The sequence below is a fragment of the Brienomyrus brachyistius genome, chromosome 17, assembly GCF_023856365.1.
Source record: "Brienomyrus brachyistius isolate T26 chromosome 17, BBRACH_0.4, whole genome shotgun sequence".
Taxonomy (NCBI): Eukaryota; Metazoa; Chordata; class Actinopteri; order Osteoglossiformes; family Mormyridae; genus Brienomyrus; species Brienomyrus brachyistius.
In genome coordinates, this window is record NC_064549.1 from 11,849,879 (window position 1) to 11,860,868 (window position 10,990).

General features: G+C 46.3%; 1 protein-coding gene across 1 annotated transcript; it reads right to left on the minus strand.

The window, feature by feature from the left end:
* Positions 1-596: 596 nt before the first annotated feature.
* On the minus strand, positions 597-10,080 carry LOC125711982 (solute carrier family 13 member 2-like). The gene is made up of 12 exons (XM_048981549.1): positions 9,915-10,080; positions 6,065-6,193; positions 5,776-5,912; positions 5,485-5,690; positions 4,072-4,243; positions 3,099-3,221; positions 2,505-2,714; positions 2,015-2,124; positions 1,428-1,543; positions 1,140-1,301; positions 894-1,031; positions 597-811 (listed from the first exon to the last, which is right to left on the minus strand). The coding sequence occupies exons 1-12, from the start codon at positions 10,014-10,016 to the stop codon at positions 683-685; spliced, it is 1,734 nt and encodes a 577-aa protein (XP_048837506.1). The 5' UTR covers positions 10,017-10,080; the 3' UTR covers positions 597-682.
* Between the last annotated feature and the right edge of the window lie 910 nt (positions 10,081-10,990).

Sequence of the window (10,990 nt, forward strand, 5' to 3'; positions counted from 1 at the left end):
TCACACACACTCACACACACACACACACACACACTCCACATCCCAGATTCTACACCGTAGAACCCACAACCGCTGCTCTCCGTTATTGTACTGCCTTGTGCTTGCAAATACATTTTCACTCACACAAGTCTGCTCTACAGAATTTATTCCTTTGAGAGAGGCAGATAAATATTACATTCAGAAAATAAGGAAAATAAATAATTTTACTGATTCAAGCCAAAAGATTCTGAGGTATGTCCAACTGATATCTTTTTCTTTGGAAAAATACACATATAAAAGTATAAAATCCATTTATGAACATGTTAATTTTCCATCTATAGTGGACTTTTGAGTGTTTAGGCAAAAATTGTTTTTTAAATTATTACATTTGTAAGACAATACTGTCCTTATTCTTCTTATTTTAGTTAACAAATGTAGTTTAATTTACACAAACTGTAACGGGGGAGCTGTTTCCCGCTGTCCTCCCCCCCCCCCCCCCCCCACCAAAATGGACGCAGGTGTGACAGGGGTCCAAGCCTGAGGCTGAACACGGGTGCTGGATGGGGGCTGACTCTGGGGTCTCTGTTATGGTCCTGGGGAGGCAGAGGACGTGGTGCTGCAGAGTATATGAGGCAGTTTATTCACAGAGGCCAAGTATGGAATATTCTTTTTGCTCTCTGAGTGCCTCCCCCCTCCAGGAGGCTCAGACGGGGCCCGTGGCGTTGGCCCAGGATGGGTAGGTGTCCAGGTGAAACATTGCTGTGCCCCAGGTGTTCAAGGCAAAGTTGATGGCCAGGACACCGATGAGGTTCAGCGCGAAGCCAGCCTTCGCCTATCGGACAGAAGCCGGGAGTCAGGAAGTCTCACATGCGGTACGGAGGAGCACCCACGAGCTTCCTGTCAGACACACTCACCATGTCCATGACTTTGAGCTGGCCGTAGGAGAAGGCAATGGCGTTGGGGGGGGTGGCCACTGGCAGCATGAAGGCCAGGGAGGCACAGAGGGTGCAGGGCAGCATGATGTAGAGCGGGTGCAGCTGGATGGCGGTGGCCTGGCGGGAATGCCCCAAAAATTAGGTGCTGTAAGCTCCTGCTGCCCCAACTGGGTTTCCTCACAAGATGTCATATTTTTCTCTTTTCATACAGGGGATGGGGCTCACCATGGAGGCCAGGATGGGCAGGAAGAGTGTAGTGGTGGCTGTGTTGCTGGAGCACTCGGTGAAGGTGGTCACCAACAGGCAGAGCAGAAGTGAGATGGCGAACGGGGGGATGCTCTTCAGGGGTGTCAGGCTCTCCCCCAGCCACAGGGACAAGCCCGAGACCTGCTCACAGAGCCGTCACATTAAACTGGCCCACCGCATTACAAAGGCGACACTGGCCGATCCTCTTACTACAGTACAGGAAATGTAAAACACAGTTCAAATGGGTGGAAACATCTCATAGACAACCTCACTGCCTTTGGCCAGGGCAAAGCCCCCTCCCAGCAGCAGGATGATGTTCCAGGGCATCTTCTCCTGGACCACCTCCCATCTGAGCAGGGTTGGTGGAGCCTTGATGTTCTTCTCTGAAAGTTGGAAAAGAAAATGTGAGGAACAAGATTGTGGACCATACGGTCCTTCCACTTAGGTGGGAACTTCAGACCCCTCTCTACACACCCTAATGTACCACCCAGCCAAACAGACCACCCCCCTCCATTCCAGTAGATATGGTATCTCAGAAACATTCCTTGACTCGCCACCATGGCCTGCTGCACTTAATCATGATGACATTGTCTATATTTACAAAACACAAGAGCGGTTTCACAGGGACGCTTGCAGATGATCTTGGAGAATCAGCCCCTGAGGCATTGCATCAGCATTCAAGCCTCAAGCAACATGTTTACAGTCAGGAGACACTTTAGAGCAAAGACTGGTCACTCAAGCCAATAAGCACTGTGAAGACTGACATGAAAAGGGGTTTTCAAAAAAACACCATGCTAGTCCAGCTGAGGGATTAGTTTGGGAAGGGTGGGGGGTGTGAGTCAAGGAGTTCTCACCACTTGCACCTTCATCACCTCCTCCGCGATAAGCCAGCGACGGCATCCGGGATGGGATAATGAAGAACATCATAGACATGAAGATGGCTACTGTGCCATCGGTGACGTATCTGGAACACAAGACGTACCACCATTAGAACAGGTCCTAGCTGGGCTCCTCAGACCTAACCCAAACGCTCAGTAGAACAGGTCCTAACTGGGCTCCTCAGACCTAACCCTAACGCTCAGTAGAACAGGTCCTAGCTGGGCTCCTCAGACCTAACCCTAACGCTCAGTAGAACAGGTCCTAGCTGGACTTGTTGGATCTAATTTGAACCCTCTTTGGAACAGCTCCTAAATGGACCTTTCGTGTCTTACGTTCATCAAGAAAGGCTGACAGCTTAGCTGTAAAGGTTGCATAGCCCTTGAAGGTCTACATGGTTTCTGCTCATGGGTTTAGCTACCCTAATATCCATTCTGAGGAGGAACATGATGCCAGTGCCTCACTCACTGTTTGTCCATGTTGAATAACACTGTAGCCCAGCCAGGCATGAACCCAGGCTCCCTGGTGAACCACAGCAGCACCAGAATGACGAAGATGACGAGCACGCTGCCCTCCGCAAAGGAGATGCTGCCCAGCTTCTTGTACTCATTCTTCATCACCTGGTAGGCTTCTTCATCACCTTCGTTCCTCTTCCCACAGCCAAACGACTTCTTGAGGCTGTGGGACAGGTCATATGTCAGGGACTGGAGGCAGCTTTCAGAATTGTAGCTGCGGGTTTCGCTAGCCTGTCAGCTCTGCATTTGCCTGCACTGCACTGGGTATCACACCACACTCATCCTCCCCAAAAGACGCTATACACGCGTAGGGGCGCTACTATGATCTTACATCAATTGCTGCCTTCTTTAACTAAAAGGGAATCCATTAGAAACTTAAAGGGAAACCAGTGGGGACTGAGTTCACCAATTAGTTATTGACAGAGCACAATAATCCCACCCACGGTGAGCCTCAAAGGCTCTGTGAATCCCATCATGCATCAGGACCTGAACTCTAGAGGACCATTAGTATTTATGCTGAAGCCAAAAATATGGCTGTGTGTCTTACTTGAAACCTATGAACATGAACTGGAGCCAGAACCAGGAGAGGATCAACATCAGCAGCATGTTGGGGAAGGAGAATCCAAACCAGGTGGCAAAGTTGATCACATCGTTGTTGTCTGGAAACAGCCTACCGGGGGAAGAGTGAGGGTGTTTCATTGTAGGATCCATGGATCCATATTTTATTCTGCCTGATATAAGTACCATGCAGGTGGGATTCACCAAATAAGTGAATGTTTGATGAGCAACAAAATATTATCAGGATACTGGGCTTATTTAGAATGGGGTTTGGGGTGGGGGTTAGGTGGTCCTGAGCTTATTCAGAATGGAGTTTGGGGTGGGGGTTAGGTGGTGCTGGACTTATTCAGAATGGGGTTTGGGGTGGGGGTTAGGTGGTGCTGGACTTATTCAGAATGGGGTTTGGGGTGGGGGTTAGGTGGTGCTGGACCTACTCAGAATGGGGTTTGGGGTGGGGGTTAGGTGGTGCTGGGCTTATTCAGAATGGGGTTTGGGGTGGGGGTTAGGTGGTGCTGGGCTTAATCAGAATGGGGTTTGGGGTGGGGGTTAGGTGGTGCTGGGCTTATTCAGAATGGGGTTTGGGGTGGGGGTTAGGTGGTGCTGGGCTTATTCAGAATGGGGTTTGGGGTGGGGGTTAGGTGGTGCTGGACCTACTCAGAATGGGGTTTGGGGTGGGGGTTAGGTGGTGCTGGGCTTATTCAGAATGGGGTTTGGGGTGGGGGTTAGGTGGTGCTGGACTTACTCAGAATGGGGTTTGGGGTGGGGGTTAGGTGATGCTGGGCTTAATCAGAATGGGGTTTGGGGTGGGGGTTAGGTGGTGCTGGACTTACTCAGAATGGGGTTTGGGATGGGGGTTAGGTGGTGCTGGACTTACTCAGAATGGGGTTTGGGATGGGGGTTAGGTGGTGCTGGACTTACTCAGAATTGGGTTTGGGGTGGTGGTTAGATGGTGCTGAACTTACTCATCCACCTGCCCCTTCAGAATAAGATTTGGGGTGGTGCCGGTCAGGGTGGCGGTGCCCCCGATGCTGGCTGAGTAGCAGACACACAGGCTCATGCCCTTCGACAGCTTCAGGTACTTCTGCTCCCTCTGCTCTCTCCTCTGGTCACCTTCCTCCGCATCCTTCATTGACTCTAAGAGGTGGAGGGAGCCAGTGAGCCTCAGCTCTCCCCCTTATCACACCCTAGCTTTGAACTTACAATGTCTAACATCATAATTAATAACATTTGATAAGAAAGGTTTTTCTTTCTATTATGTGAATTTTGACACAGAAAGATTGTCTTCAATACTAAACTGTTCGTGATAATCAAAGGTTTAAAAATCAACCGCAAAAAACTGAAAAGGGCTAATGCACGTGTTGATAGAGGCTTAATGACATGCTTAATGAAGAGCTGTGATGTGCTAAACAAGCGCTAAAAGAGCACTGTAACATGCTAAAAGTGCTGTAACATTCTAAAAGAGCACTGTAACACACTAAGAAGAGCACTGTGACATGCTAAAGGAACACTGTGCCGTGCTAAAAGAGCACTGTAACACGCTAAGAAGAGCACTGTTACATGCTAAAAGCGCTGTAACATTCAAAAGAGCACAGTAACACATTAAGAAGAGCACTGTGACATGCTAAAGGAACACTGTGCCATGCTAAAAGAGCACTGTAATACACTAAGAAGAGCACTGTGACATGCTAAAGGAACACTGTGCCGTGCTAAAAGAGCACTGTAACACACTAAGAAGAGCACTGTGACATGCTAAAGGAACACTGTGCCGTGCTAAAAGAGCACTGTAACACACTAAGAAGAGCACTGTGACGTGCTAAAGGAACACTGTGCCGTGCTAAAAGAGCACTGTAACACACTAAGAAGAGCACTGTGACATACTAAAGGAACACTGTGCCGTGCTAAAAGAGCACTGTAACACACTAAGAAGAGCACTGTGACATGCTAAAGGAACACTGTGCCGTGCTAAATGAGCACTGTAACACACTAAGAAGAGCACTGTGACGTGCTAAAGGAACACTGTGCCGTGTTAAAAGAGCACTGTAACATGTTACAAGTTCTGTGACACTATAAAGCTTTGTGAAATGCTATATGAGCTCAGTGACTCAAGAGGTGGTGTGTGACGTCCTAAATGAGCTCTGTGATGTGCTAAAATAGATCCGCAACATGCTAAAACAGCTATGACACTAAAAGAGGTCAGGGATTTAGGGGATTCAAGGGATTTTATTTGTCACACGCATGGTATACAGTGCAACTGTAACCTGCAGTCAAATGCAAGGTGGTCTGCTCTGCATGCTAAAACAGCTCTGTGGCATTAAAAGAGTTTAGCGATATGCTAATTGCGCTCAGTGATGCCCCCCAGCACAACAATAACGCACCCACAATGTCCTCCTTGAGTTTGCCGTCCATCTCGAAGGCCTGGTTGTCCTCGCCGCCCCGCTGCTCCCGCTCATCTGCCGCAGCCTCTGTGCTGCTCAGCTGCGCCAGCACGGCCTGGGCGATGGGCAGCATCATGGCGGTGGAGGCCGTGTTGCTGATCCACATGGACAGGAAGGCCGTGGTGCCCATGAAGCCCATCATGAGCCTGCGGAGAGACGCCGCAGGGGTTGGGGAGGGTGGGAGAGGCTCAGCAGCCTAGGGGCGTGCGCAGGGGAGGGGGTGGTACCTACAGCGCCGGCCGGACGCCCACCAGCAGGAGCACCCGCAGGGCGATGCGCTTGTGCAGGTTCCAGTGCTCCACAGCGATGGCCACGAGTAGGCCCCCGATGAACAGCATGTTGGAGTCCTTCAGGTACTGCACACAAACCTGCAGGGGGCAGCACTGACAGTCAGCCTCCTCACTCTGAACGCTCCCCCCCACCCGCCCTCATCTCTCTCAAGGCCTGATCTCTGATGGCTGCCTGCTAAGATTTCTATCAGCCTGTCCTGAATATCCAGGGGCGTGGGTGCATGGCGTACCTCTCCGGATTCCATGATGCCCATCATAGGGAACAGGATGACGGGAAGCAGTGCTGTGACCGCCAGGGGCAGGCACTCAGTGCACCAGTACAGGGCCATCAGGATGATGACAAAGCCACACCGAGCCTCCTGCAGTGGGAGACGAGAGAGCAGCATGAGGCCGGTTCCGCTCAGAGGCATCGGCATGGCCGGCGGGCCCAAAGCCCCGCATAGTGACAGATCCTTTTCTAAGTGGAGAAGAGGAAAGCACTTTAAACCACGTCAAGCCTGATAGAATTTCAGGAGATAAATGATCACGCTTGATCGGTGGATTTTGTTTTCTATTCTGTGTCTCTGGGAAGCCGAGGAATTTTTTTTTTCCAGGTTATCGGAGGGATACATTACAAAAAACTGCCTGCAGTAGGATCATTTTTATTTCTGAATTTTCATTAATTCATCCATCTTCCAAACTGGTTATCCAGTACAAGGTCAGGGGGGGTAGTATAGGGCAGGGGGCAGGGGTGTAGCATGGCTGGGATGCTAGTCCAGTAGAGAGCACAGCATCACACACTCTGGGAAATGTATGTACGCCGATTCAGCTAAATGCATGTCTTTGGACTGCAGGCGAAATACAGGGAGAAAATACACACATAGACACATAAGTTAGGTATCTGTATCTTTGTGGGGACTCTCCATTTATTTCTCTGGGCATAACCTAACTATCCTAACTATGACACCTTGACCCCTACCCAGCCCTAACATTAACCGTAATCAACCAAATAGGGTATTTTTAGTTTTTTGATTGCATTAACAGATTTTTATAAAATTGCGCTTCCCCCTTGTGAGAAAAATGTTTCCACAAGGTCAAAATAAGTGTTTTTATCACTATATATATATATACATACACACACACACACACACAATACCAGTCGAAATTTGGACACACCAAGTTACCTACAAAGGATAGTGTCAAAAAAAACATCACATGACCTGACCACCTGACGTAAACACAGTCAAAATGGTCTTGGCCAGAGTATGAAGTAAAAACAGCCACAAGGGGTGGAAAAAATGATTCTATGATTAATTCTAATTTCGACTTTTTTGCTGACTTTTACTTGTATTATCATATAGATGACGCTACTTCCTCTCTCACCAGGGTTTCACTTCGCTCTGTCATCTCGGTGCATCGTCAGTCATGGTAATGGGGTAGAAGAACGTGAATGTAAGTCAAATGAAGTAGGGCTTTGTTCACGCAACAATCATTTTCGGTACACTGCTTACAGTGACAAAATAAATTTAATGAATTAAAAGCAAACAATGTAAAGAAAAAAATTTATATTATTTGATGTGACCTGCTGTCAGTTATGAGAGTATTGTTAATAATCTGTTTTTCCATGGGTAACAAACCCTGAAGCAAATAAAAACAACTAAAAGTCTGCAGGTATAATTTATTTTATTTTGGTATATTCACAGGTAAGCACACGCATAAATTACGTTGCATTGTAATGTTAACGGCACAGTACTGGGTCTGCTGTTATTTTTACAAAAATGTGTCTCAAATGTAGATTGAATGAAGTTGCAATGAAATCCAAACAGCCACTTGCAAATCAGATTTTATGGTCAGGGCTGATTTTCAGCCCTAAACAATAACCCGTATGTTTACATTAAAGTCCCGAAACAAAGCATGTGAATTTTAAACTTACGCATTTCTATGTTCAGCTATTCTTTTCAGTCAGAAGTCATTTTTGTGCTTTAAAAGAGACGGTTGGTTTTGTTCTTTAAGTAGCCATACCCATGTGTTCCTCAAATGGAAATATTTTGGTATACAAGCCTTTGGTCTTTCTTTAGTGTTTTTTACAATTTGTTTTCAGTGACTCTGCAGTTGTAAGTTTGTGTTCTGATTAGGACTTTTAAAAATCTAAATATGGAAAGCTGCGATACAACAGAATCGGTATCAAAAGGAATAGGAATGAATCAAATCATTAGTTTGTGAATTTTAATCTAACCGAATCATCTGTGCCAATAGCCAGTATTAACACCAATACACAGAACACAAGCACAAAGACCAGGAGCCAAATCTCTTTCCTCAGGGGTACCAAGTGACAGAAGCAGCTACTAGCATTTTTGTTAATCCATTGTGATGTTTTCAGCAGATCATTAAGACCTTTTCAAGGGAGAATATGGATCCATTTGGATGTCTAATGATGGACTAGAGTCCAGGGTAGCACTCACAACTATGATTTCCATAAATGAGGCAGAGTGACTTCCTCGAAAACTGCCCACCCTGTGAGGTTTGGGAATATTCATTAAAAGCAAAGCAGTCCTGACAGTATTGTTATTATTACAGGTAATTACCATAAAGATTCATTTTTATTAAACTTCAAAGGTACCTTCTTCGGTACAGTACAGTAATAAAAGTACAGGGCAGCATTTTATGATTATAAAAACTTAATAAATCACTGGCCATAAAAACCAGCAGAATGTGCCACTAAAATGTGCTCACGATTCCCGTCTGCTACCAGACTGATTAACCAAAAAAAAAAATCATGGTCTGAAGTCAGACCAGCTGATGGAGAGGGATCTGGTTACTGATAGAGAACAGGTTCACTCTCACAAACACAGATGGAGACCAGATTTCTACTTACAAACAAACAAACATCACGTATGTACTCACACACACAAGAGGAGTGTGGGTCTACACTACCTGAATAGGGGGAGAGCAGGTCTGCATTCACACAGATAGGAGGAGTGTAGGAGTGTAGAATAAAATAAATGGGGGTCTGTACTCACAAAGCAGGAGAAGTGTAAGTCTACACTGACGCAAACAGGAGGAGTGTGGGTCTGTACTCACAAAGCGGAAAAGTGTAAGTCTACAGTGACACAAACAGGAGGAGTGTGGGTCTGTACTCACAAAGCAGGAGAAGTGTAAGTCTACAGTGACACAAACAGGAGGAGTGTGGGTCTGTACTCACAAAGCAGGAGAAGTGTAAGTCTACACTGACACAAACAGGAGGAGTGTGGGTCTGTACTCACAAAGCGGAGAAGTGTAAGTCTACAGTGACACAAACAGGAGGAGTGTGGGTCTGTACTCACAAAGCAGGAGAAGTGTAAGTCTACAGTGACACAAACAGGAGGAGTGTGGGTCTGTACTCACAAAGCAGGAGAAGTGTAAGTCTACAGTGACACAAACAGGAGGAGTGTGGGTCTGTACTCACAAAGCAGGAGAAGTGTAAGTCTACACTGACACAAATAGGAGGAATGTGGGTCTGTATTCACATGAACAGGAAAATGTGGATCTGCATTCAAACAAACAGGAGGAGTGTGGATCTATACTCACATAAACAGAAGGAACATAGGTCTACATTCACAAGAAAAAGTAAAGTGCGAGTCTGTACTTACAATAACAGGAGAAATAAAGGTCGGCACCCACAAGAACAAGAGAAGTGTAGGTCTGTACTCTCACAAACAGAAGTATAGATCTGCACTCAATGGAACAGGAGGAGTGTAGGTCGGATCTCACAAAAAGAAGAGAAGTGTGGCTCTGTACTCACATGAACAGGATAAGTGTAGGTCTGCACTCAGATGAATAGGAGGATTGAGAGTCTATACTCACGAACAGGAGGAATAAAGGTCTGCCCTTAGAAGAACAAGAGAAGTTTGGATCTGTACTCGTACGAATAAAAGTGTAGGTCTGCACTTAGAAAATCAGAAGGAGTGTGGGTCTGTACTCAGATGAACAGGAGTAGTGTACATCTGTACCCACAAGAAAGAGAGAAGTGTAGGTCTGAGCTCACACAAACAGAAGGAGTATAAGCCTGCTGTCGCTCAAACAGAAAGAATGTAGGTCTGCACTCATACAGAGGCATCTTACCGGGGTGTTAATGACCAAGGGTAGGGGCAGGATCAACAGGGGGGTCAGGAAGATGATCAGATAATTCCGATGATTCCACATCCATTTCCACCATTTAGCCATGGCTCAGCTTCAGAGTAAATGAAAAACCGGAGGTGGAAAATAGCGAAATGCCTACAGGGCAAGAAGAGACTGCAGCAAAAAATTCCTCTAATCCGCAATATACTACTAGTCACATTTCAAAAGAAAGAGCATCATAAAAGCAGCGTATATAACTCTGAGCAGTCATTAAACATTAACCCAAAGCTTTAGGGGAGGGTTAAGAACTTTTGCTATGAGCGACAGAAAAGAAGGTTGAGAGAATGAGGAGTCACAGAGCTTAATTGCATGTTTGCTCTGAATTAATAACATTTTGCTAATTAGCTCTGTATGCCACATTGAACACCAGAGTGAAAATGTAAAATCCAAGCATTTTTAAATTCAGCTGGAGTAATTTGGCCTCTAGAGATGTTCCAGGCCGTCAGAGGGAAGCTTGGTACTCATGGGGGGATTTTGAACAGCCAGCAATGGTTCTGTTACAGGCTATTTTCATTTAATAGCTGGAAAAGCTGCATAACTGGATACTGGCTCTGACTTCCTTTATCAGTTCAGCTATTGATGATTCAGCAAACAGCTCAATGGCAAAAACGCTGAGTTTGGTGTGAGCAGTTGATCTGCAGTCATGCTTAACAGAGCCCTGCCCCCCCCAGTAATCAAGCCTTTCCCAGTGTTTAGGCCAATAAACTATAAGTTGGTGTTGATATGGTGATGGGATTACGGTGGCACCTCTCATCTACGACCACTGTTAATGGACCATGGAGATGCCTGTCAGAAAGGGGATGATAAGACTTGCAATGCGGATCATGTGACTGAGATGGAGGATGGGGGGGCGGGTATACCTTCCGGTGGGATTGCCATCACACGCACCATATGGTTCTACACATACCCTAACACTGCATGCTGCATGTATGAATATTAAGGTGAACTGCTGGTGTACAAACTTTTAACCTTATTTGATTTAGATTGAGCAATCAAAACCTGAAAAAAAAAATCACATG